The sequence below is a fragment of the Dromiciops gliroides genome, chromosome 5 (assembly GCF_019393635.1).
Source record: "Dromiciops gliroides isolate mDroGli1 chromosome 5, mDroGli1.pri, whole genome shotgun sequence".
Lineage (NCBI taxonomy): Eukaryota > Metazoa > Chordata > Mammalia > Microbiotheria > Microbiotheriidae > Dromiciops > Dromiciops gliroides.
Window position 1 is genome coordinate 293641811 of NC_057865.1, and position 26895 is coordinate 293668705.

Genomic DNA, 26895 nt, shown 5'->3' on the forward strand with positions numbered 1-26895 from the left:
CAGCGCTCTGTACGGGAGCCACTCCTTCCTGGTGTGCCTGTTTGGCTGCTCCCACCCCCTCATTTGACAGAGGAGATGATGGAGGCTCAGTCTGAAGGGGCCTTTAAACCACCCGTCTGGCTCCCAAGGCTGCCCAGGGCCTTGCCCAGGAAGCTCACCCAGGGCTTCCAACTGAGAGCATAGGGCCCTCAGAAACACCTGGGGCCACTCTAGGTATAACAAACGTTTATTCAGAAACAGGTGAGTACATAGTCTTTTGACTTGTAGCCCCTCCCTCTCCCTCCGAACAGAATGAGACCTGGATGGTGACCGAAAAGGGAAAGGCTGGAGGAGAGGCTGAGGCCTCCTGCCAGGCTATCCGGGCTCCCCGATCGGAACCAGACTCCAGCCTCTGCCTGGGAAGCAGGTCTTCAGTCTGGAGAGGGAGGCTGCCCTCACATCCATGGGAAGACAAGGGCAGCCAGGGGTGAGGCCCAACCCCACTCCACTGAGCCAAACGGGGAGGTCCCCGATGCTGGCTCCCTCTTCCACTTTCCCCGGGGGATTTGAAAGCTACGGAGAGAAAAATGAGTCTGTAGCCACCTCCTGTTTGGGCTGCTCAGGGGATCTTGCCTCAGAAGCTTGGCTGGCTTAGAGGGGGCCAGGGCTCTTCTGGGAAGGCCGACCCTCGACAGCTCCGCCTCCAGCTTCTCAGTCTCCCCTGAACAAGCCTGTTCCTCAAGGCCAAGGAAGCGAAGCTCTTGGCTAGACCTAGGCAGGGGAAGGCGGCCATCCTGCTGCTCTGCCCAGGGAGGGGCTGTCCCCCCATCCTTGGGCTTGGGCCCAGGCCACAGATGACCCAACTAGATTCAAGGTCAGCCTGTGAGTGTGGCTTTGGTTGAGGTGGAATGGGAGATGGCAGGGCCACATTTGGACCCCACGACAAGCCTGCAGTGAGCCCCTTTCCCCTCTCTCAAGCTCTTCTTGTGGGCTGGGAGGCCACACCCCAGCATTGAAGCTGAACTCCCATCATCCGAGCTGAGAGGCCGTGGGAATGGGCTGGGGCTGCCTGCCCTGGCACCCCACCCACCCACCATCTTCAGCTTGGCAATGACCTGGCTCCCACTAGCAGCAGGATCCCCAAAGGAGGAGTGGGAAGGGAGAAGGAGCTTGTTGCAGAGTATCCTTCCCAATTTCCTGGCCCGTCCTTGGAGGGAGGGGGCTCGTCGACCCCAAGAACAAGGGTCAGGTCCCAGGGCCTGGAGATAAAAACAGGGGAACAGACTTGACAAAACAAAATGAAAACCCCAACTAAGAGGGAGGGAAGAATAGCGGAAAAAAGGGAAAACACACCCTAAAGAAGAAAACACTATGGTACAGGGGAGGGCGTGAGCGCAAAGAAAGCGCTACCCACAGCCAGCCAGCGCCAGCACAGTCCCACGAGAAAGGCAAAGGCATGGGCTCCTGTGGATTCCGCCCAAGCTGGTGGGTCTGCGGGCCACAGAGCAAAGCCGCCACAAGCCGTCCTCCTTTCCTGCCTTCCGGCTGCGAGATTCCCTTTTCAAAGTTTGATCTTAAATTCCGTGGGCTGCACTGAGACCGAGGCCCCCGAAGACTTGAAGAGAGCCTTCAGGATGGTGTCAGGGTCCACTTCTGTGGGAGGGTGAGACGAGGCCCCCGAGTTCAACCTCCGAGGCTCCCCCTCCTTCTTCACTGATGGGCTGTCACTGAGTCGCCTGCAGGGGACAGAGAGAGGCAAGCCCTGGTCAGCCCCCGGAGGGCTGCCAGACATGGATGGCAGCACCCTTCTTAGCTGTTCCATCAACACTACAGTTCCATGAGCAAATGGATCCTGCTAAGCAGATGGCAGTGGGGGGAGGGGGGGCTCCACTGGAGATACAGCTGTGACCCCCAGAGAGGTCCAAGGGCTTCAGAGAAAGGGTTGGGGCCAAGCCAAAGGCTCAGGGCACTTCAGGAAAGCAAAGACTCAGCTCCCAGATGCCAAGCTAAACCACAAAACAGCAAAACCTGGCCCTGTCAGCAACTGGGAACTGGAAAATTCCACCCAAAATGTCCACATTTGACAGCAAGGGAGGATTCGTGGATACTGACAGGGAAGGAGCCGCTCCTCTGAGGAAGGATGGCAGGGGATGGCCAAGGCAGTGCTCCAGGCCCCTGCCTTGCCAGCCTGGCTTTCTCTGGTCAGAGACTCCAAGGAGAAAGACTGAGGCAGAAGGAGATGGATGGGCTTAGCCCAGATCTGACAATTCAGGGAGAGGGCAGTGAGGAGGGTCAGGAGCCATGGCTCACAACGGGGCTAGGACAAGGCCGAGGCCCTTCGGGGTTCTGGGATTCCGCATAAAGAGTCTCCAGTGACCGAAGGTCGTTCCTGGCAGGACCAGGCGGCCTAACGAGGGCCTGAGGCAGTGGCCCCTCCTTGGGGCTGCTCCTGCCAAGGGTGGCAGGCCGCTGACCCCACCCAGAGGCTCTAGGATCTAAGGCTGACACCAGCAGCAAACCTTTGCAATGGCAACTGTGCCCAGACCCTTCCTGGGGACTTTCTGAAAGGATGCCTTTAAACTGAGACCCTTGCGGGCTCTGTGACCACTGGGGTCAAGTACCTTAACCACAGCCTCAGTTTCCTTGTCTGGAAAATAAGGGCCACAATGGCCTTCCAAGGGAAGACACTCTTTGCTGTTGGACCATCCTGACCCCAATCTGGGGTTTTCTTGGCAAAGATCCTGGTTTGCCATTTCCTCCAGCTCACTTTACAGGTGAGGAAACTGAGTCTCACAGGAGTGAAGGGACTTGCTTCAGTTACTCGGGCAGTAAAATGGCCAAGTGAGCATTTGAACTTGCTTCCAAGGAGTCCTTACACCACATCAAGTGGGATCTGCCTTCACTAGCTTGGCCCCACACCCCAAGCTGGATCACAGGAAAGGGCACAGAGCCAGCTTTCAAGTTCGCTCAGGATCCCTGTCGGACTGAGTCCTCAGCCAAGAACACATGACCAGACAGATGGCGAGCCCTTCCCCCAGGACACAAGTGGAGGGCACACATATCCTGCCTCCTTGGATACTTACAGCAAGATGGGCTGGTCCGATGTGATGACGCTACCATTCATGTGAAGGTTGCATTTCATTGGTTGCCCTGAAAACCAGACACAAGACAATGTTGGCAGCTCTGCTCAATGGGTCACCAGCAGCACAACTGGAGAAGCGGCTGCTTTGGCCCACCCTGCTGCCTCCCCCCGCCCCCCAATATGAAAACGAAAGAAAAATAAAACATTACAAACACATATAGTCAAGGGGCAGCTAGGTGGCGTAGTGAATAGAGCACTAGCCCTGGAGTCAGGAGGACCTGAGTTCAAATCCAGCCTCAGACACTTAACACTTACTAGCTATGTGACCCTGGGCAAGTCACTTAACCCCAATTGCCTCACAAAACAACAACAAAAAAATAAAAATGAAAATAAAAACACATATAGTCAAGCAAACAAATCTCCAAACTGTCCCTCTCCTCTTGTACCCAAGTCCTTCACTTCTCTGTCAGGAGGTGGCCAGCAGGCTTCATCACCAGCCTCCCCAGTCCTGGGGGGGTCACCGAGCTCAGTGGAGTTCCCGAGTCCTCAGAGTTGCTTAGCATGGTGTTGTGAATGCACAGACCCTCCTCCTGGTTCTGCTCACCTCATCCTGCATCAGTTCACACAGGCCTTCCCAGCTTTCACCGAAACCTGCCCCATTCTCATTTCTTACATCACAATAGTATTCCATCACCTCCGTATGCCAGTCTGTTCAGCCACTCCCTGATGGATGGGCAGTCCCTCAGTTTCCAGTTCTTTGACACCTCCATGTTATAGATATTTTTGGACATCCTTAAAGTCGGTTTTGCTTAATCTACCCTCCCTCCAATTCCCCCTCTCCCCTTTCCCTGTTTCCTTGTTGAAATGTATTGCTATAGGTAACTCTGGGTGTGCGGGTGTATGTGTCCATGTGAGTGCACATTCTTTCCTCCCTTGGCAAGGAAATCCACCTGAGAATGAGTTATGGGAGACAGCTTTCCCCACCCATACTTTCCTTTCCCTTCCCCCAGAGTGCATTCCTCTTCCCCTCCTTCCATTCTCCTTTTAAAGACATAACAGAACCTGAAGACCATCGGGTTCAGAAGGGACAGAGGCATCTTCTCCCTGTAAACACTAGTTTGCCCTGGATGATTCCTTCCTATTGACCTGTGGATGTTCCTTCACAGCTCTGGCCTTTTCATCAGGAATGCCTGGAAGCCTGAGATTTCCTTACAGCTCCATTTTACCCCCTGCCCTCCCCATAGGGGCACATTTCCCTATTTTGTCCAGGAAAGTCATTCTTGGCTCCAAGCCATCTCCTTTGAGGTTTGCTCTCTCTGTTGCCTCTTAGTGGTGGCCATCAAATCCCATGGGGTCCTGACACCAGCCCTTCCAGATCTGAATATTCTGACTATCTGCATCATTTTTTTTTTTTAGGTGAGGCAATTGGGGTTAAGTGACTTGCCCAGGGTCACAAAGCTAGTAAGTCTTAAGTGTCTGAGGCCATATTTGAACTCAGGTCCTCCTGAATCCAGGGCCGGTGCTCTATCCACTGCGCCACCTAGCTGCCCCTTATCTGCAACATTTTTTAAAAACCTGGCAGCTCTGGATTTTGGCTTTTAAATTCCTGGGAGTTTTCATTCTGGAATCACTTTCCAATGAGGTGCCTGTACGATTCTCTCCACCTCTTTGTCTTCTGCTTCTAAGAAATCTAGGTAGTTTTCAGATTTCTTAAATAGGAGGTCTGGATTTTTTTTTCTTGGGTGGGGTGGGGGGCAGGCGATGGTGTTCAGATAATCCAGTGATTCTTAATTTTTTTCTTCTCAATGTTTTCCAGGTCAGGCCCAGCCTGTCTTGGGCCCTTCCCTCCTGCTCACTGTCGTACCAACACTCGTCTGAGGATTGTGGCTTTAAGCCAGAAGGCCTTTTCATCCAGTCCTGCAATTTCCTCACTATACAAATAATGAAGCAGAGACCTGAGGGCAAGGGTCTTGCCCAATGTCACAAAGCAGCAGATTTCAAACTCAAACCCAGGTCTTCCCCTTTCAAAGAGAGTCCTTAGCTCTACATGGGCAGACACCTCTCTGCTCTTTTCTCTCCCCAGTCCATTACTGGACTCGTCTTCTTCATGATCCTGAGTATACTGTGCTCGACATTCGAGGTTCCTCGCTCCCATGGGCACTGGCTGGCAGTGTTCTTGGGGGGAGGCTCTTCTTGGCCTCTCTCTTCCTCTTCCATGTACTCTGCAGACGCTGGCACAAGCTCTTCCCCATGGCCACACTGTTGGCTTTCCCTCCACCACTAGGCTCCCATGTGACACCCCCCCCACTCCCCGCCAAAGCCCAAATTAAACTTGCCACCTGATTCCTCAAGGCCCTGATGATCTTCCCTCCTGGGCCTCCCTGAAGCCTTCACTCTATATTTATCTTCATGTTAGAACCCATGAGGCTGTGTCTCACCTCAACTTGGCTAAGTATTGTGCTTTGCATACAGCAGGTATTTACTAAGTGTTTGCTGAACTGAAGAATTTCTGCTTTCATCCCTAGGCAGGCTCAAGGAGGAGTGAAAGGAAGCACTGGGGCCCCCTCCTGGGCACCCCCCCACCTCTGAGAAGCTTTTCCCTAAGAACCTCCTCAATCCAGACCTCCATGCTGGGCTCTTCTGGGAAATGGAGACAGTGTGAGGCAATGAGGGGCCCAGAGGCCCAGGAAAACTCCTCAGAACCAGATAAGGTATCCACCCAGGGAGAAAAGGCATTTTCGTCTTTCCCTGGATTTTAATGCCTACGTATGAGGGACAACTGATTTCCTCTTTTACACAGCGATGAAAAGCGGATCAAACACAATGAGCTAACTGACTGCAGATGGAAGATGGTAAAACGTGTTTCCTTCCTCTGCTCAGCAGAGAGGTGGTGGACCACAGGCATACATAGTCAGATATGCTTCTTAAAGATGCAGGGAGATGGAAAGGAAAGAGGACATCCGTTAGAAAGCAAGTGATTTTTTTTTAGTGAGGCAATTGGGGTTAAGTGACTTGCCCAGGGTCACACAGCTACTAAGTGTTAAGTATCTGAGGCCAGATTTGAACTCAGGTCCTCCTGACTCCAGGGCCGGTGGCTCTATCCACTGCACCACCTGCCACCCCACAACAGTGATTTGTTTTTAATGTATCAATATACATATATATATATATATATTTTAAAAACCATCAATTGGGGAATGTCTGAACAAGTTTGGACTGTGATGGAATACTTTTGTGCAATGAGGCACAGGATGTACTGATGCTGAGTGAAGTGAGCAGAACTAGGAGAACCCTGGACACAGTAACAGCAACAGCAACATTGTGTGAGGACCAGCTGTGAATGACTTAGCTCTTTTCAGCAATACTAGGAGTCAAGACAATTCCAAAGGATACATGATGGAAAATGCTCTCTCCATCTAGAGAAAGACCTTTAGGGTCTGAATGCAATTGAAGCAGGGCTACTTTTTGCTTTGTTTGTTTTTCTTGGTTTGGGGGTTTTTTGCAGGGTTATGGGGGTTCAGTGACTTGCCCAGGGTCACACAGCTAGTAAATGTCAAGTGTCTGAGGCCGGATTTGAACTCAGGTCCTCCTGAATCCAGGGCCGGCGCTTTATCCACTGCACCACCTAGCTGCCCTCTTTCTTTGTTTTTCGTGTCTGTTTTCTTTTACAACATGACTGATATGGAAATATATTTTACATGATCACACACGTATAACTATATCAAACAGCTTACTTTCTCAATGAGGGACAAGGGAAGGAGGGTGGAAGAAAATTTGGAACTCAAAATTGTAAAGAACAAAGGTTAAAAATAGTTTTTCTGGGGGCAGCTAGGTGGTGCAGTGGATAAAGCACCGGCCCTGGATTCAGGAGTACCTGAGTTCAAATCCGGCCTCAGACACTTGACACTTACTAGCTGTGTGACCCTGGGCAAGTCACTTAACCCCCATTGCTCCGCAAAAAACAAAAACAAAAACAAAAATAGTTTTTCTGACCCATATGTACAAAAATATTTATAGCTACTCTCTTTGTGGTGGCAAGGAATTGGAAACTGAAGGGAAAAGTTGTGGTATATGAAAGTAATGGAATACTATTGTGCTGTAAGAAACGATGAGCAGGCTGATTCCAGAGAAACCTGGAAGGACATGCATGAAGATGCTGAGAGGAGCAGAACTAGAACTTTGTACACAGTATCAACAACATTGTGTGTTGATCAACTGTGATAGACTTGACTCATCTCAGCAATATAGTTCCAATATAGCAATATAGTTCCAAGGGACTCATGAAGGAAAATGTTCTCCAAATCCAGAAAAAAAGAACTGTGGAATCTAGATGCAGATTGAACCATACTATTTCTACTTTTTTGTTGTTTTTCCCTTTTGCTCTGATTCTTCTTTCACAGCATGACTAATGCAGAAATATGTTTAATGTGATTGTACATATGTAACCTATATCAGATTGCTTGCCATCTTGGGGAGGAGGGAGGGAAGAGAGTGAGAAAAATTTGAAACTCGAAATCTTATCAAAATAAATGTTGAAAACTACCTCTACATGTAACTAGAAAATAATAATAATATATATATTTTTGTTTTGTTTTGTTTTTAGTGAGGCAATTGGGGTTAAGTGACTTGCCCAGGGTCACACAGCTAGTAAGTCTTAAGTGTCTGAGGCCAAATTTGAACTCAGGTCCTCCTGAATCCAGGGCCGATGCTCTATCCACTGCGCCACCTAGCTGCCCCAATAATAATATATTTTTATGATTAAAAAAAAAGAATGAACTCTGAAAAAAAAAAGTTTTTCTGTATAATTTGAACAAATGAAATACAGACCACCAGAAAAAAGTCTGACCCAATCTCCTTCTAGGTCAGGACTTGGGGCACACAGCAAAGGATGGCTACTGAATTCCCCAGAGGGGGCTCAGCTCAGCAATAGGAGCTCAGGGCTTGGAGATGAAGGGGAAGCAGAGTCAAGCCATCTGAACGGCTTCGCTCCCACTTGCACTTACCATCCAAACACCTGTTGTTGTACTTTTTATAGGCGGTGATGGCGTCTTCCTTCTTCACAAACACAACTTCAGCCACCCCGGGATGGACGAGGCGGGCTCGCTTGAGGGCCCCACATACACAGAAAAGCTCCTGGGAAAACCAAAGAGCCAGAGCTGAGGAGCTTCCCCAAGCCCCAGCAGATGTGTACTCACACTCCCCTGGCCCTCAGAGCCAGAGAAGGGGGCATCTCCTTCCATGCCACTCATGGGTATCACTACTTTGCAGAGCTGGCTTTTCTAATGCCATCACAAATTTAACACGGATAGCAAATGTGATAGTTTGGGTTAAAAAAATTTTTTTTTTTTGCAGGGCAATGAGGGTTAAGTGACTTGCCCAAGGTCACACAGCTAGTAAGTGTCAAGTGTCTGAGGCCAGATTTGTTGAACACAGGTCCTCCTCAATCCAGGGCCAGTGCTCTATCCACTGCGCCACCTGGCTGCCCCTCTGATAGGTTTTAATATTGCTGTTTAAAGGGAACTGGGCAGGAAGAGTCTGTTCACAGCACGGATCTTCCTAACATTCCCCAGCATGCACCTGTTCCCTCTGCTGCAGTTTCAGAAGACCCGGGACGGCCACGTACCAAGGCGGTCATGAGGGCAGACCCACTCTGTGCAGGTGAGAGGGGAGCTGGGAAGGAGCCCTGACTCATTGTTCCATCAGCTGGTTTGTTTGGGAAAAGGGACAAAACCAGGATTTGTCGGGCTGACCCCCTGGGCGTGAGCACTAAATGTCCTTTCTGTGTCCCTCTTGTTCTAAACAGGATGCCTTAGAGCCCCTCCCCACAACAGAAATGGGGCGAGCCTGAGCCCGAGGCCTCTCAGCCAGCTCTGGCAGACAGGGGTACTCACAACAATGTCCTCCTCGGTGACTCGAGGATGCAGGTTGTTCACAGTCATCTTGGTACCCTCCAGTGGGCTAAAGATGGGCTGAGACACCAACAGGAGAATTGTTGGGGTGGCAGAGCAGGTGCACCCACACAGCAAACCCACGGGGAAGATACAAGTGATCAGAGACGGCAGAAGGGCCCCAGCATCAAGGAGCAGCCCCTGCGGGCAGAGGCTGGCCTCCCCTGGGACCCCAGAGGACGGTAAATCATGACTCACATTCCCTAGCTGTCTAAGGGCTATGGAACACACACTCCTCAAAAAATCCAGAGGGAAACACTGGACAAGAGTAACTCTCACCACTTTATAGAGAAGCCGCTTGGGCTCATGGAGGTCCCATTTCATGGATTGCCTCTAGGAGTTATACCAAAGGCAGAACTCGAACGCAGGTCTTTTGCCCCCAAGGCAAGTGTATGTCCTTGATACTCTATTTTCCTTGGTGATTTTAACCATTGGAAATAACAGAAGGCTGGGGCTGGGTTGAGCTGGGAGTCTGGGGGTGCCCCAGTCGTTATAAAAAAGAACACATCCATACTTTCCTCCAACCAACTCCCAGAGATGAAGGAGCCCGTGGACAGCAAGCAGAACAAGCTGCTTCTTCCGTGAGAGGTGAGCATGCCCACCCCAAGGCCTCCCCTTGCACACAGCCCCTCCTCCTCACACCCCTGGGGCCTGGGGGGAGGAGGTGGTGTCCACTGTCAGGGAATCCGACCCTGGGAGGGACGAGTGACTGGCCTGCAGCCCCAAGAGCCCCAAGGCAAGGGCGCCGCTGTCCCCCCGGGCACTCACCTCCGTGGGGGGCATCTCTTTGGGGGGCTCTTCCTTGGTCACCAGGGTCCGGGACATGTTGGTCAAGGCTTTCGTCCGTAAAGGGGAAGGTGGGGCTGGAAGGGCCGTGTACGTGTCATTCTGGACGACTTTGGTAAGAGGAAGGGTCTTGGATAAGGAGAATTTGGAGCCGCTGAGCCCAGCCTAAGCAGAGAACACAGCACGGTGAGCCCAGGCGGCCCCCAACACGCCCAGCTCAAACCCAGCGCCCATGGCTTTTAAGAGGGCTGCCAAAGCGGAGGCAAGTAAACAAGCTGCCGGCTCCTGTGAGCCTACACGGCTTCTTTTATTTTATCCACATGAAACCAAGCAGGGAATGGCAACTGTCCTATGGCAGAAGGATTCTGAGAGAGGTGCAAGTCATTTCTTACCCAAAGAGGAAAACTGCCCACAGAAGTGCCCGTGTGCGAGGGCCCTTACCATCTGCTGCAGGAAGCTGGGGGGGCCAGTGACCTTCATCTGTTTGCTGGCCATGGGCGCAGCAGCAGCCTCATCATCTTCATCCATGTCATACGGGCTCTGGGAAGGGCACAGAGAATGGCTGTTGGTACGGCCCTGGCACTCCAGGCAGGACGGGTGAGGTGTCCTGCAGACCAGAGACCTCACAGACACACAGTATCCTCCGTCACGGGGGGAGACAAGGCCAGGGAGGCTCCACTCGGGCAGGAGCTCGGTCCAGAGGACAGGAACTTCAAGAGACAGCGACCAGGGCAAATTCTGCCCTTGCGAAGCCCAAGATGAGAGCCCAGCGCACAGTGAGGCAAGAGGGGGATAGAATAGCAAACACGTGCGCACGTGCGCGCGCACACACACACGCACTGACATAGACAGACACACCGACACGCATACACTCACACTGACATGCGTATATACACTGACAGACAGACACACACTGACACACAGATGGCTGTTGCAGTCCTGACTGACTTAGAACCACGACACTTAACATCTATCTCATGCTTTGAAATAAAAAGCCAGCCCAGGCCGCGCTCGCCTCCTGGCCTCCCTCAAGTATCTCTCTGTATTGCCACACCCCGGTGCAGGTGGCCTCCTCTAACCCAAGGCCAGCTCCTGTGAGGCTTATGCCTGTTTCCCCAGCAGCCTCGAGCACAGCACCCGCATCCAGGAGGCCCTAAAGAAATCCTGGAATTGACTTAAATGGGATCTGACTTGGACCTCACAACAACCCAGGGAGAGAGAAACATGGCCAAGCACTGAAGGAGCATTTGTTGGGGTTTTTTTGGTTTTTTTTAGGTGAGGCAATTGGGGTTAAGTGACTCACTCAGGGTCACACAGCTAGTAAGTGTTAAGTGTCTGAGGCCAGATTTGAACTCAGGTCCTCCTGACTCCAGGGCCGGTGCTCTATCCACTACGCCACCTAGCTCCCCCGAAGGAGCCTTTGTAATTACTCCCATTTTATAGATGAGAGAAGTGAGGTTTCAGGGAGGGTCCCAGTTATTCAATGTCTGAGGCAGGATTTGAACCCAGGTCTTCCTGACTCCAAGGCCAGCTCTCTCTCCTCCCAGCAGGCCGGCATTCATTAGGCTGTACACACTTTACTAACCCCATTTCACAGGCGAGGAAGCCAAGGCTTGGGGCCTGCCTAGTCATACAGCTAGGAAACAGCGGTATTTGGGAACCAAAGCAGTCACCTCACTCCTCCTGCTATCTACAAAAAAGGGAGAGCCTCTTCTCTCCTCTGCCTGGCATTCAAGGCCCTTGGTGAAAGTGCACCACTGTTCCTGAGAGGCTGCTTCCCCCCAGCTTTGCCCCTTTGCCCTTCCAGGCCTGATCTGAGCTGTGCAGGGCACCCCATGGTTCATGAGCTCTCTTACTCCCCACGGCCTGTCTGTTACCTTTGCCGCCTGTCCTGGTGCAGGTCCTGGTCACCTCACACCTGGACCACTGCAATAGCTGCGGGTGGGTCTGCCCGCCTCAGGTCTCTCCCCGACTATTTTCCTAAAGCTCAGGTCAGGCTATGTCACCCCCTCTCCCCATAAACCCCAGTGGCTCCCTATGGTCTCCTGTGTGACATTCAAGGCCCTGCTCAACTGCTGTCATCTTGTGCCTCACTCTGGGACCCAGTGATACTGGTCTCCGGGATGTCACTCAAACCCTGGCTCCCAGTGCCAGGACTTTCAGTGGTTGGACGAGCCTCCCTCTGCTTCTTCCCAGCTTTTTCCAAGTCTCAGCAGAAGCCTCAAATTCTGGACTCCCTAAATCTCTTAGTGCTCTCCCAGATCATCAACTGGTCTTCTCTTTACACTGTCTGCACATAATCGTTTACATGCCAGCCAAGGCTTTACAGATGCAAAAATCTCACTGAACCCCCAGGCCTCCCTGGGCTGAGAGCAGAGGGCTAAGGGTTAGGCCACTGGAGCTGAAGTCCCTGGTTACAGACCCCAGACTCTCCTTCCAACGGATGCACATTAAAAGACTGAAAGAACATCCGTCCCAATGGCAGGGCCCTGTAAGGGCTAAAATTCCAGCTAGACTGTCTAAAATCTCTAATGAGTGGTCGCCAATAAATTATAAGCTTTAGTAAGAGTTTTAGACTTTTAAGCATTTATTAAGGAGAATGAGAATTTGGTGAAGAGAAAGGCCTACATTCATCTATCTATTCAAGGGAGAGCGCATTTCCAGCTCCCTTCTCCACCAGAGTCCTCAGGAAAGAGAGAGAGCCGGCCTCGCCCCCTCTTCCTCCCACAAGCAAACGTCACTTCCTGATGCCAAAGATATGCCATATGGCCTTGCCCTCAGAGGCCTTCTCCTCATGGTGGAGCTTTCCTACAGTAAGTCCCCAGTAGGTGGCGTCATTCCAATCATTACCGCCCCCCCCCCCCCCACCGAGGCCCCAGGCCAGCAGGAGGCAAGCGGGCACCTGCTGCCTTCCTAGGGGTGTCTCCCTCACCTGTGGTCACAAGTAATCCAGAAGAGGACGAGGCAGATCATGTGCTGGGCCCAGCTTCTCTCTCCAGAGCCGCTGAGGCAGCCCCAGGGAGCAGGGGCTGGCTCTGTCCTTCCTTTTCTTCTCCAGTGCCCAATGCAGGTGTTTGATAAATGAGACCCTGTGGTGCCCCTACACCAGGCTCTGCCTTCACTAAGTGCTGGCCGCCAAGCGCAGGGCTAGGCTCCCCGACCACGGCTGCCTCCACTCTCCCACATCTCCCTCACCTGACAAACTGACTCTATCCCCCCTCCACACCCAAGGGCTGTGACAAGGGGCCTTGGGTAAGCCGGGGATGCCCACCTGTTTATGCTGATGGTTGTTGACCACGTTGATTCTCATTCCGGCTGGATGGGGAAGAATTGGGAGGGCAGCCTTCTGCTGTGGAACCGAGGACCACAGGGAGGTCAGTGAGGGGCTCCTGACTCCTGGCCAGGCTTCCTCCCAGGGATTCAGACCACACTAACAACTAGGCTCGTGGGCCAAGCCTGGGACCTGAGACAGCAGAGGCCACCCGGTGCCCCCCCTCCCCTGCAGACTGTGCCGAGGAGGGCTCTCAGCAGCCATCCAGAGCAGCCTAAGGAATCCAGACCTGGAAAGGAGGAGGGGTCCACCCTCTGGCCTCCAGCCCTCCCCCTACCCTGGATGGTTTTGGTGATCTTCATGGCGGGAGGCAGCGTGCCGGCGGCTGCCTCAGCAAGGACGTCAGGCGATCTCGTGTCAGGCGGATCTTCTCCCCGGGCGTCAGCCAAGTTGGTCCCCTTCTCTGGGGCCAACGTCTTGGCGTTTGCGGAGTTCAGCATCTCCCGGGCATCCTGCATTTTCCCCGTGATCCGAAAGCGAGCGTCTTTCTGCACAAGTTTCTCCCGGGCATCTTTGACTCCCAACTTTTGCCTGGCATCCGTGAGGCCGATCTTTTGCCGAGCATCAAACGTCTGTTGGAACCTGCAGTTGGTGCTGACCGACTCAGGAGGGTTTGCGGGAGCCCAATGCGAGATCGGATGCCTCCAATCCCTGGCCTGGCATTCAATCTAGAAAGAGAATTTTATTCATCAGCTGCGTGGGTTCTCCTGCTCCCTCTTCTCTGCATCGGCTCATCTAAGTCTTCCCAGGCTCCTCCAAAACTACCCCCGCCCTGTCATTTCTTACGGCACCATAATATTCCATCACAATCATAGGCCACAACTTGGCCAGCCACTCCCCAATGGACGGGCATCCCCTCAGTTTCCAATTCTTTGTCATCACAAAAAGATCTGCTACAAAGAGCTGCGGATGCATAACTCCTTTTCCTCTTTCTTGGCTCTCTCGAGAATCCAGACCAAGCAGCATTATGGCAAGACAAAAAGGTGCGCCCAATCAGGCATTGCCACACACGACTCTTAGCAAAGGGGCCTTGCCCACGGGCAGATCCACACCCACCCTGTGCCCAGGGCACACCGTCCCCATCAACAACCGTGACTGTGACTCTACTGGACTGTGGGAAGGCAGCAGTGGCCCATAAAGAAGGGTTGTGCTAAGGTTTTCTGACCAAGTTAGTTAGCTTAAAAATGTCTCTTTGGTATAAAGTCTGCTGTTCAGCTATTTCAGCTGTATCCGACTCTTTGTGACCCACTTGGGGGTGTTTCTTGGCAGAGATACTAGAGTGGTTTGTCATTGTCCTTTTCCAGCTCATTTTACAGGAGGAGGAAACTGAGGCAGGCAGGGGTAAAGTGACTTGCCCAGGGTCACACAGCTAGTGAGTTTCTAGCTCATGGACACGAAGTCTTGCTACCTCTAGGCCTTGCCTGTGCACTCTGGGGCGCCCCCCTAGTGGCCCCTTGGTACAAATATACCAGTGCACCTGTGTAAGCCCTGTGTGTTCAAGATTTACAGATGGCTAAATATTCCTCTTGATGAGCGCAGTGTCCCTCTGGTCAGTGAACGGGGGCTTTATTTGGCACAACACGTGTTCTGAAAAAGCTAAGGGAAAAACCAAGTCGTTTAAAAACACATAGGAAACAGGTCAGGGGTCTGCACCGGGTCTGTGGGACACCAGGTAAAGCAGTGATGATTTTTCTAGATCAGGAGTTCTTAGCCTGAGGCTCATGAACTTTAAAAAGCATGTTTTATAATGACTTCAGAAGAATGGATTTCCTTTGTAACCCTATGCACAGAAAAACATTCTGAGAAAAAGTCCCTGTTTTCCCAGACTGCCAAGGACTCTGCTTAGCAGCAACAGGCCTGGGCCCACTTTTCTGTGACTCCCCAATGCTCAGTTTCCTTGTCTGTACAAGGAAGGAGCTGGACCAGGTGACTAAGGTCTCTTTCCATGATAACTAACGTCCTGATGGGGCTGAAGCTGATTTCAGAATGAATATGTCTATCTGAGAAATGGGCCAACACTATAATCAGAGCTGTGGACTATTCAGACTTAAGAAGGGCTGGAGACATGTTAACAAGGCAGGTTAAACTCCCAGTGTATTGTAGGTATAGTCCAGCCTGCACACGCTCCCTAGCCCACCCCTGCTCCCAGCATGTTCCAATCGATTCCAATCGATGTTAGGCCCCTCCCCTGCCAGCCTGATCAATCACAAGTACATGAAACATCCCTATGCTTTAGAAGCTTAGGGTCTAATGCCCACCTGAAAACACAGAGAAGAGACCCCAGGGGAAGGAACCCCAAAAGAAGGGGTATCTCCCCAACAGAGGGCCCAGCATGGAAACAGGCCATGATGCCAGGACTGCAGAAGGCACTGGGAAGGTGCCACCCTCCATAGGGAGTCCCCCCCAGAGTTATTTCATAGGGAGTAGGGGGTGAAGAGGAACAAATGACCGGCTCTGGGGGGAGGGAGGAGTCCAGGGTGGCCCAGCAGGTCTCCGGGGCTTGTTCAAAGTCCCCCAGGCTCCTAGAGACAAGTTGGAGGGTCTTTGGCATGGAAAGGCTTGTGGCTGGGTGGGTAGTACTGCCTTCCACTCCACAAGGGGAGTGTTTATAACACCATCTCTGTACCCAGTAGGGCTTGGCAAAAGTGCCCGGGGTCGGGTGCCCACACAGTAGGATGGATCTCCTGCCAGCACCAGTCCTACCCAGTAAGGCCATGATAACCTAACTGGAGGCTCAGGATGGGGGCAGGGGGATGGGATGGGGGACGGACGGACATACAAGACACACGTGATCATCCTTATTTCACAGATGTGGAAACTACAGGGGCAAAGGGGGTCAAGGACCCAGGTCCCAAATGTCTCTCTGCCACTTCTACTCACCACCCACAGAACCCTGATCCCATTCCTTGAAGTGCCCCTGCCCCCGACTAAATCTATGATCCCAGGAGCCCTGCCCCCACCCAAAACCCCATAACTTACAAATTAAAAACCTGCCAAAGCCAAAAGTCTTCCCTTGGCCTCAGCATCTGTGACCTGGCCAGGAAAAAAATTTCCACCAGGGTGGGCCAGGAACAGAAAAGCAAACTGGAGTTGGAGCTAAAAGGGACCCAAAGTCACCTAATAGCAAGAGCTCACATTTGCAGAATGCCCACTGGGTGCCAGGGCAATGGCCAAAACACTTCACAATTCTGATCTCGTCCCTGGGAGGGTCCTACTGTTATCTTCCCATTTCACAGCTAAGGCAACTGAGGCAAGCAGAGGTAAAGTGACCTGCCCAGAGTCCCCCATCGAGGACGGGTCCCGGGCTTTCCCCATTTCTTCTGCAGCCCCAAATCCCCCCCTCAGCTTCCTCACCTCTAACACTGGCTGCACTAGCTCAGCACTCCCCAGGGGCCACAATAGGACTAAATGTCTTTAGGAAATAGTTAAGAAAAGAAATAAAAGCCCGCTGAAGCCCGGATGAAGCACACGCAGGGCGTGGCCCTCATTTCTAGGCGATGCTGCTGCCCCTGGCCTCACAGAGCCACAGAGCCCACAGTCTGGCGGGACGTGGGGCAGACACAGCTGCTCTTCTTCCATCTCTGCGTCCAGGGCCTGGTGCTTTCCTCACCAAGACGCCTAGGAAACTGACTTGGGCTAGCAGGATGGGCCGGTGAGGGTTAAGTGACTTGCCCAGGGTCGCACAGCTAGTAAGTGTCAAGGGTCTGAGGCCAGATTTGAACTCAGGTCCTCCTGAATCCAGGGCCAGTGCTTTATCCACTGCACCACCTAGCTGCTAGGCTATTTTTAAGAGGGTCAAAGTGGGTTGATTTGCGGAACATCAGAGCAAAAGTATGCTTTCCCCCTCCAGTTGTGCTGGAGTGATCCCTGCCCAGCTCACTGCACCTACGCCCAGCAGCCACCTAATAAATGTTTGCTGATGGATGCCAGGGGAATGTCAGCCTGAAGGTTCTGAATGCCAGTCACGAGTGTGTGAGCCTGGCAGGCAAAAATAGGGAGCCATGGGAGACTCTGGAGCAGGAGAGGGAAACCATGACTAGGTAATGCTACAGGGCCCACCCTGCGCTGGCCTAGCTGGGGCACCTCCGATAAAGTGCTCAAAGCTAAGGCGCCCTGTGAAGTCACAGGGCACAAAGGAACGGCAGAGACCACCCAATCTCTTTCCTGCCTCAAAACTCCTGAGACAGCAGGCAGGCACCTGGCGGCACATATGGGAGGGTGCCAGGCTTGGGCTCAGGGAGACCCAGGTTTGAATCTTGCCTCAGACACTCTGTGCCTGTAACCAAGTCCCTTAACCTCACGCAACCTCAGTGCCCTCCTCTGTGAAGCCACTCGAAGGACCAAGGGAGATAAGCCCATGCAAGCACCAATCCTGGGCTCCTGAACACCGAGTCACCCGAAGGACAAGGGGATTAAGGGAGCAGCGTCAGCCGAGCCAGGCCGAGGCTTCTGGAAGGACTCACCCCTTCCCTGGCAGAGTGGGGCTGCCGGCCAGTCACGCTTGCCCCTGCCCCAAGCTCTCGGGGGCCACCTCCTCCTCCTTGTTGCTGTGCCATGCTCTGTCCTGCCTCCCTCCTCAAGCTTCTGAGTCCCCCCCCCTGCCCCGGTGACCAGGACCAGCTCAGAGGCATCCACTGGCCTCCCATCCCAAAGCAGGAAATGATCCAGGGCTCATCATCATCCCGAAGCCCTTCTCTGGAAGCCAGGGGCTCTTCTACAGAAGCTGTGCCGATTCACCTGAGCAGCCTGAGGGATGCCAGGGAGGCCTTTTCTTTCGTGAAATTGCCTGAGCCACCCCCATCAGCGATGGAAGCCTGCGGGCAGCAGCAGATGTGTCCGGACTCAGATCCGGCCACCGCCAAGTACCGGCACCCCCCTAACCTGGACTCCTCAAGGACTCGCACAAAACCAAAGCCCCAGAGCTCAAAGGTACCTGGGAGGTCTCTGGGAGCACACTCCCTGCTAGCCAAGCTCATGATGCTGGGGTCTGGGCTGTTTTGGCATTGCTGCTATTTTAAAAAGCCATCATTCTGAAGAGCTGGCGGACTCCACTCCACCGTCATTACTGATGCCCAAAACAGGCGGCCCACACATTTTCTGATGCAGCGCTCTACAGAAAAAATATGGATTCAATTCAACAAACACTGGATTTGATGCAATAAATTAAGCACCCCTGGTGTGCAAGACGCTGCTAATCACTGGGGATAAAAAGACAACAGTCTCTGCTCTCAAGAAGTTTAAGGGAAGGGGTGTGTGTGTGTGTGTGGATTACAAAATATACACAAATAATAAAGGTGACTTGTGGAGGAAGAGCATGTGAGTGTAGAAACAGCACAGGGAAGGTTTCAAGGAAAAGGTGGGATCTCCCCACATCCCTGAAGGGAGATGAGAATTCTGAGGGAAAGGCCAGACAAAAGGGGGGTCCCCCTCCGCTGCAACAGCAGGTTCAGTGCTGGAAGCGAGCCTGGAGCTTAGCTTGACCCTCCACTCCATGCAGATGCTCACCTGCACAGCAGAATCCCTCAGAAATCATAAAGCGTTTAATTAAACCAAACTTTAAAAGCAAAACCAGAAAACTCCTATGAAAACAAACCAGTGCCTCATGCAAATTACCTCAGCTGGTTTGTGCAAGTGCAAGGAATTGGGAGATGGGACCAGGCCCACGGGAAATAGGAGGGAAGCTGTCAGGCAGGGGAACAAGACCAAAGAAGCAGCTACCGTTATGAACCTGGGTGACTGAGAGAAACCTGAAAGGGAGGTGGGGCCAGAGGAGAGGTGGGCCGGTCTGAGATGACCTTGCAGGTGGGGCTACCCAATGAGAAGGTGGCCCTCTGGGCTGGTGATGCAGACTTGGGAGTCGCTGGGCTGCACAGAGGTGCCGCAGAAGCCGATGAGATGCTCGAGGGAAAGCGGGACGACCCTGGTGAAGGGGCAGCAGAGATGATGAGCCAGGACAGGAGGCTGAAAAGGAAGTCAGACAGAGGAGACGAGAACTGGCGGGAGAGACACATGATGGAGACCGATGGAGGAGGGAAGGGAGGACAGAGAATGAGGCTGGGAATGGAGGGGGAGGCCCAAGAACAGAGAGCGTTCCTTAGGCAAAGGCTGGGGTTAGGAGACACCCCCCAGGGAAGAGGAGTCTTCTAGAAATCTGGCCACGAAAGGACAGAGACCTGGGAGGGATGGCAGAGGCTAAATATGGGGGCTCTCAGCATATTTGGGAGCTGCCCGAGAGAAGCCAAGAGGCCGATACTGAAAATCACAGAGAAAGATGATGGACAAGAGAGAGGCTTGAGGGCACGAGGAGGGGGCTGGTCTTTGCCCCCGAAAGCCACCATGACTTCGAGGCCTAGAACAAAGGAGCAGAGACCCCAGAGGTGCCAGGCAGGTGAGGTGACTTGCTAAGAGAGGAGCCAGGCACTTGACAGGAGCGGTCTGGCATGGCTCCTGTGATACAAGGATGTAGGTGAACCTCAAAGGAAGCCGGGCAAGAGCGTGATGGCGCCAGAGGGGGAGGAAGCTGTGGCCCATCAGGGGTCACTGGAAGAGAGACACTAGATGCAGGATGAGCCCCATTTCCCTGAGTACCAGGAGACGGAAGAGAAGAGGCATCGGCCCCACAGAGAGCCCGTGAAAGCTGAGGCTGAAGGCCGCCAGGGGTTGGAGCAGAGGCACAGATGGGGCAAAGGGAGAAAGGGCGGCACCCAAATCCAGGCCACATGACAAGGGGGCTCTGGCGTGAGGAAGACCGCGGCCCTCCAGCTCATCATCCCGGACCCCCAACTTGTTCCTTTGGGACAATCCCGGCAGTTGCTTCCTGGCAGGGAGAGATCTGAAAAAGGGCATACAGAGGAGGCCACTTCTCGACCGGCCGCAGGGGAGATCATTTTTGTCAAATGAGTGTGCGAATCCTGCTGACACTCGGCTGGGCCCCCATCTCTCAAAAGCCATCTTTTGGGGGGCAGCTAGGTGGCGCAGGGGATAAAGCACGGGTCCTGGATTCAAGAGGACCTGAATTCAAATCCGGCCTCAGACACTTGACACTTACTAGCTGTGTGACCCTGGGCAAGTCACTTAACCCCCATTGCCCAGCAAAACAAAACAAACAAGCCATCTTTTATGAGACAGTCTCAGGAAAGGTGACCCAGCCCCACTCGCCACCCCTCACTATCCACACTTGGAGCACACACCAGAACCTGGGCCCTCTCCTCTTCTGGCTACAAATTCAATCAGTTCAACAAATGGACTGAGAACCTACTGTGTGCCAAACAGGTGCTAAACTAGGGGGTAACAAGGTACAAGGCCCCCCCCCCTTTCCAGGATGGGGGGGAGGGGACAACAGGAGGAGCTCAGCCAGGGCCGGAATGGCTCTGGGCAGAGGGCCTGGTTTTCTGGAAAGCCTCCTCAGTGGTGGGGGAGGGGGAGGATGTGAAGGAAAATAAAGAGTGAAAAAGGCCCAGCTGACTCTACTTCTTCACCAGCTCCTCCTCCACAAGGCCACAAGGCCAGGGACCACTCCAAATATCTTGAGTCAAGTCCATCCTCAGGCCTTTTCCCAATCTGACCCCCTCCTCAGTCCAGCCTCCTTGTCCTGCCCCACCCCCCCCACATTGGCTCTTTTTTTTGGTGAGCCAATGAGGGTTAAGTGACTTGCCCAGGGTCACACAGCTAGTAAATGTCAAGTGTCTGAGGCCAGATTTGAACTCAGGTCCTCCTGAATCCAGGGCCAGTGCTTTATCCACTGGGCCACCTAGCTGCCCCCCATTGGCTCTCTGTCCGGCTTCTCTTCTACTCACTCTTCCCATCCCCCCCATTTTATCCCCTCCCTTCCAATTGGGGGGTGGGCTTCTAGGACTCCCCAATCTCTATCTCCAGGTCTCTCCAGAGCTTCTCCCTAGCGTGCCCAGCCGCACGTCCATCCAGCCAACGCATCCAAAAACAGGCTCCGATCTCGCGTCTCCCTGGTTTCCTGCCCCCCCCCTTCAATCAATGCAAACATTCAACAAACCTAAACAAGCCTCTTCTCAAATAGCATTGCAGAAAGTCAAGAAAGGGGAGTGTTAAAGGGCTCAGTGAGTGCCCGGCTAGGCCTCCAGAAGGAGCCAAAGGGCCCAGCTCCCACCCCCTCCAACTAGGAGAACCTGAAGGCAGGCGAGCCCTAGGAGGGGCAGTGCTTCCTCTCAGGGCCTCAGTCTTCCCACCCCTCACCCGAGGCTCAGGAGCGCCCTCTCCATCCAGCAGGGATTTCCACAAGTCCTTCCTGCTCTCTCCACTTTAGGGACCGGCTCTACAGGTGAGGAGGGGATAACTATAGTCTCCTGCACAGCCCAGGACGGGCTTCCCAGCTACCACAGGAGAGGCGCCAGAGCTCAAAAGAAATGCCCATTATTTTCACCCTCACTTGACAAATGAATAAAGTGAGGCAGGCAGGGAAGGGCTCAAGTCCAAGAGGAAAGGAGAAGGGGAGAGAACTTTGGGCTGGGTTAGAAGTCAGGAGCCCTAGAGCAAGTCACTCTACCCTAGAGAGCCTTAATGCTTCCACAGGTAAAAAGAGGACGGGACAATGTGACCCCATGGATAAAGAATGGCATTAGAAAAGTATAGGGGGGCAGCTAGGTGGTGCAGTGGATAAAGCACCGGCCCTGGATTCAGGAGGACCTGAGTTCAAATCCAGCCTCAGACACTTAGTAGCTGTGTGACTTAATCCTGAATTTTTTTTTTAGTGAGGTAATTGGGGTTAAATGACTTGCCCAGGGTCACACAGCTAGTAAGTGTTAAGTGTCTGAGGCCAGATTTGAACTCAGGTCCTCCTGACTACAGGGCCAGTGCTCTATCTACTGCTCCACCTAGTTGACCCCCCCCCATTTTTTTTAAAGGAAGAAAAGGAAGAACAGGACCTGCTTCTGCATAAGATGGAGAAGATCCAGAGGACACAGGCAGGGTGAGGTCCAACGAGAAAAGTCTCCTGCACACCAGCTCAGGGAGGAAGGAAGGAGGATTGAGAAGAAAGGAGAAGGCCACCTAGGGGGTGGGAACTGAGGGTTACACCCAGAAGTATGCTACCGTCAGAGGTGAGACTAGAAGCCAGGTCTTAGCCAAAGTCAGGAAGCTGCCTATTTAGCACAGAAACAAAGTGCTTTATAAACTGTAACTCTCAGGAACTCCGGGCGGGGCTCCTAGTAGAGCCCGGGGTAGGTGTGTGTGCCTGTGCCTCAGTGGACTCCAAAGCCAAGAGTGCCTGCCAAGTGAAGTCAGAGCTAGAGAAATGGGAATTGCTGTTGTGGTTGGAGGGCGTGCCTGTGGTTGCTGCAGGCACAAAGCCACAGGAGTTGGTGCCACTGCAAACCCAAGGAGCTGTCAGCCTCACAGAGAGCAGGTAGACTGAGGCACAAAGCTCGGAGCAACCCCTGCTAAAACAGGGTCTCTCGGCTCCTCTGCAACCCAAAAGACTTTTTTTGTGGACAAGAGGAGCCTTCAAAAATTAGAAGGTGGCATCATAGGCGGGGATTGGAAACAAAGTCAGCAACCCCTCGGGGGAGAGGGAAAACCTTGTGCCTGGCTGGACACATGGGGCGGGGAACAAGCCCTCCTTCCATCAGCAGACTGATAAGAATCCATCCGCTTGATAGCGGACAGAGATTACAGGCTTCCTCTATATTGGCCGATACACTTTGCTATAACGTTGCCAACTGCAAGGTCAGGGAGTAGTAGAGAGATAACACGTTTCCTTAGATTAAAAGTGATTTACACGGAAACAACTCTTAAACTTAAGAGAACAGGATTCCTTTAATTAGTTTTTAGTGGTCATTTGTTGTTCAGTCATGCTGACTTTTTGATTTGTGGACCCTATCATCCACGGGGTTTTCTTGGCAAAGGTACTGGAGTGGTTTGTCATCTCCTCCAGTGGATTAAGGCCAACAGAGGTGAAGTGACTTGCCCAGGGTCACACAGCTAGTAAACATCTGAGAATAGGACTGAACCCAGGTCTTCTTAACTCCAGGCCCAGTGCACTCTCCACTGAGCCACCAGGCTCAGTGAATGTTAAAACTTGGAGCGGAAGATGTCTGAGCCTGTGAATTTCTGAGCTGAACTTGAAGATAAGGAAAGGTGACTTCAGGAAGTTTTGCGACAGGCTGGTGGTGACACAGAATAGGATCAATTTGATTTTCTCAAACAAGAGGGAGTTTTTACTAGAGTAGAGGTGAAGTCCTTTAGAAATGGGGAGGGGGAGAGTCACGTATTCATCACCCTCAAAGCTCTCTAGGCAGAGATGGTCCAAACCCTGCCTCAACACAGAGGAGACCATGGACCATCACCGTCACTCTGTAAAATGGGGGTGGCCTCTAAAGGGCAGGGGCTGCAATCCAGGATTTCAACAACCAGGGCAACTGCTCTACCAACGAAGGTAGCGGGTACTGAGGGCTACAGTCAAACCTTATGGGGCCACAACACTTCCCAACAAAGCGGGAACCAGATTAAGATGGGACTGGGAAGCATTTAACAAAATAAATAAAAAGACAATGAAACATAGAAAATATGATATTTTCAAACTAGGTCAATGGGCGGCCTGTGCATGACAGGGTGTCTACCTCACCCAGAGTACAGAGGGCTCGACTGGTCCAGGGTTACAAAGGCCCATGCTCATGATCAAAGATCTGCAAGGACAGGAGCCAATGTTATCATATCTGCTGTCTTGAATGAAATTAAGGTGAACCGAGGCACACTCATGTTATTGATCAGGCACTCAATGACCGACCAATAAAGGGGGTCTTTAGCTCCTTGGGGGAGTGAGGACATAATTTTACAGACAAAAGCTAGAAGCATCATGGATGGGAAAACAACAGTTTGGGCTGGAAATGAGAAATGCTGGGCCAGCCACAAGCCCTCCTGGCTGTTAAGGAGGGCTGCCTGATGGAGCCCACCTGCATCCTGTAGAACTCCTCAGTAAGTTAACAAGTCTCCCTTAGCTGTGCATGGGCAGTAAGATATGCAGGGCAGCTGGGGGCCTGGAGTCAGGAAGATTCGGGAGTTCACATCTGGCCGCAGACACTGACTAGCCGTGTGACCCTGAGCAAGTCACTTCACCTTGTCTGCCTCAGTTTCCTCATGTCAAATGAGCTGGAGAAGAAAATGGCCAACCCCTCTTATCGGTCATGACTGAACAGTAAGATGTGCAATGGTGTATTTCCTTGGATTAAGGTGATTTATGGGACAAACTAGCTCAGAGAGGAAAGCTGAACTCGTGAAGCTACAAAAAACTCAAAGGAACTTAGGGAGTGATGCAAAATATGGAATGAAATCAACTACAACCAGAATTGCAAAAATAGAATCGATTAAGAAATGCAATCCATTAGCTTTTCTCATGTTTAGTCGCCACTGCTAGCCCTAAGTGCTCTAGAAATGTGATCACTCTTGCACCCCCAAAGTCCTCCAGAAATGGGGGATGTGCTCGCTCTCGCGCCCCCAAAACTCTCAGAAATGAGGGATGTGCTCACTCTTGCACCCCCAAAGCCCTCCAGAAATGGGGGTTGTGCTCGCTCTCGCGCCCCCAAAGCCCTCCAGAAATGGGGGTTATGCTCGCTCTCGCGCCCCCAACTCTCCAGAAATGGGGTGATCACTGTCGCGCCCATCTGAGCCCTTTACAACTGAAGGCTGCTGGCACTACTGCGACCCTGCCCGCGCTCTAGAAAAGGGGAGGGGGCTGCTATCGCAGTGACCACCCTGCCCGAGCTCCAGGCACGGGAGCGGCCTGGGCTGTTGCTCTCTCCCCGCGCCGCGGACGCGGGCGCCGGCCTCCCCAAGCCCGTGCCCCGCACGCCCGCCTCCCTCCCGGGGCTCGGCAGCCTTTCCCCGAGGACGCTCGCGCTCCGCCGCCCCGCCCTCCCTCGAGTCCAGGATTGAACGGCGGCGCCGGCAACCAATGAGCAGGCGGAGAGTGCGCGCGGCCGCGGCGGCTCGGCCAATGAGCAGCGCCGCTGGCGAGAGAAGGTGGGCCCTCGAGGGAGGGAGGGCCTGGCCCGGGCGGACTAGAGGGCCCGGAACCCGGGGATCCCCCTCGCCGCCCGACCTTCGGCCAGTGCCTCGCTAGGCTCCGGGCCCCGGGCCCCGGCTCCGAGGCGGCCCCGATGAGAGAAAGGCTCACTCACCGGCCCTTCACCGTCACCCCGCGCTTCCGGATGAGCTCGTCCAGGGACAGGTCCGCCATCTTGCGCCGCGAAAAACGAGAACAGGCGCCGCTCACGCACTCGGCGCTCCCCCGCCCATCGGTGCCGGAGAAGGGACGCAACTACTTCCGGTGCCCAGCTCCCGGTCCTTCCGCCAACGCACTAACTCTCGCGACACTCGGCTCGTCTTGATCCGACCAATGCCGGAGCGGGGAGGGGGCAGAGTGTGCGAGGCTGGGAGGTTATGTATCCCATGAACCCTCGCGCTGCCGGCTCCCGATTTACATAGAGGACGGAATGTTAAAGGGCCTTCTTTCTCCCCCTCCATTAAAACTTTAAAATAGGTGACGGAAGTTCATAGAGAAGATTTCTAAGCAGTACGGCTCATATCCATTCCGATCGGCAATTTACGGACTCACCCTAAGTGTAATAGGTCTGGGGACAACTCCCAGCCACGTTTAGGCGACTTTTCAGGTTATGCCTTAAACTTATGAGTAAGGAAAATAACGATTCGGGGTGACGCCCGAATCCTCACTACGCATGTGAGAAGAATTTTTGAGCGGGTACAGGTTGTCCCTAAGGTGACCCGCCTACTTCAGCGGGATGCCTGGGTGTAGCGATCTGCCCGTACCCCCCTATTAATGACCAAAGGACAGAGTGGGAGATACATTTCGTGAATATGGGGTGCTTGACTAAGGAGGAGCAATGAAGAGGGGGAGAGGGGGGGAAGAGTAGTGTTCAAGCATTTGTTAAGTATGTACTGTGCTAGGGGCGGTGGATAGACAACAGTGATGATCAAATAGGGCTTTCCAAGCTCTGCGCGGGAGTGGGGAGCGTAAGTCGGTCTCTGAGACAGAAAGGTGTGGGTTCGAGTTCGGCCCCGACACCTCCAGCGTATGTTCTAGCGACTGTTTCAATTGGCAGAGAAAGAATAAGCTGATGGGGGGGGGGGTAAGGAGGGAGCATCGTTCAACAAGCATTCACATTAAATGCCTACAATGTGCCAGGCCCTGGGGTACAGACCCAAAATAACATTGGGTGGAGCGCTTGGTCAAGAGCAGGTGGGAGGCGGGGGTGGGGGTGGGGGTGGGGCTCTAAGAGGCAGGTGGAGGGGGCGGGGCTTTCTTATTTTTTTAATGCTGAGCTTTGTCCCTATATGTACCAGGCCGACAGGTAATGAGATCCCCAAGCCCGGAAGCTTTCCCTCAGAGATTGGAGTTTCGCTCGTCGCAAAGGCTGGGGAGGGGACTGACTACAGGGGGAGCATGGATAGGATTGAGTGCCCTCTCAGGTCCTTTCTCGCGCGGGGATTTGGAGGTTCTTCTGAACAGAATGGGTTAACGTTCATCGGTCCACACCCGCCGCCGCCCAGCAGTGGAGACCGTGGGGAACCAGTATTAACGGCTTCTGGTCACCAGGGGGAGGAGGCGCGCCGCAGAAGAACCTGGGAACCCCGGGGGGGGGGGGGGAGAGGGGGTAGCGCAGGAAGCTCCGCGGTCCTGGCACAGTAATTATGGTGGTCGTTATCAGAAATAATGAGGGCTGGCGTTTCTGGTATAGCATTTGTAAAGGCAAAGTGCTCCGCCGGAATTATTAACGGAAGCC

General features: G+C 53.2%; 1 protein-coding gene and 1 non-coding gene across 2 annotated transcripts; one reads left to right on the forward strand and one right to left on the reverse strand.

Moving 5' to 3' along the window:
• Positions 1-208: 208 nt before the first annotated feature.
• On the reverse strand, positions 209-25433 carry POLDIP3 (DNA polymerase delta interacting protein 3). The gene is given in 10 exon segments (XM_043968311.1): positions 209-1715; positions 3063-3129; positions 8065-8194; positions 8953-9030; positions 9778-9960; positions 10237-10335; positions 13067-13144; positions 13405-13709; positions 13712-13794; positions 25273-25433. Coding segments are annotated over 10 exon segments (1257 nt in total). The 5' UTR covers positions 25332-25433; the 3' UTR covers positions 209-1540.
• Positions 25434-25767: 334 nt separating this feature from the next.
• Positions 25768-25918, forward strand: LOC122730285. Its single transcript, XR_006353470.1, has one exon. It is a non-coding gene; the product is annotated as a U12 minor spliceosomal RNA (small nuclear RNA).
• The last annotated feature ends 977 nt before the right edge of the window (positions 25919-26895 follow it).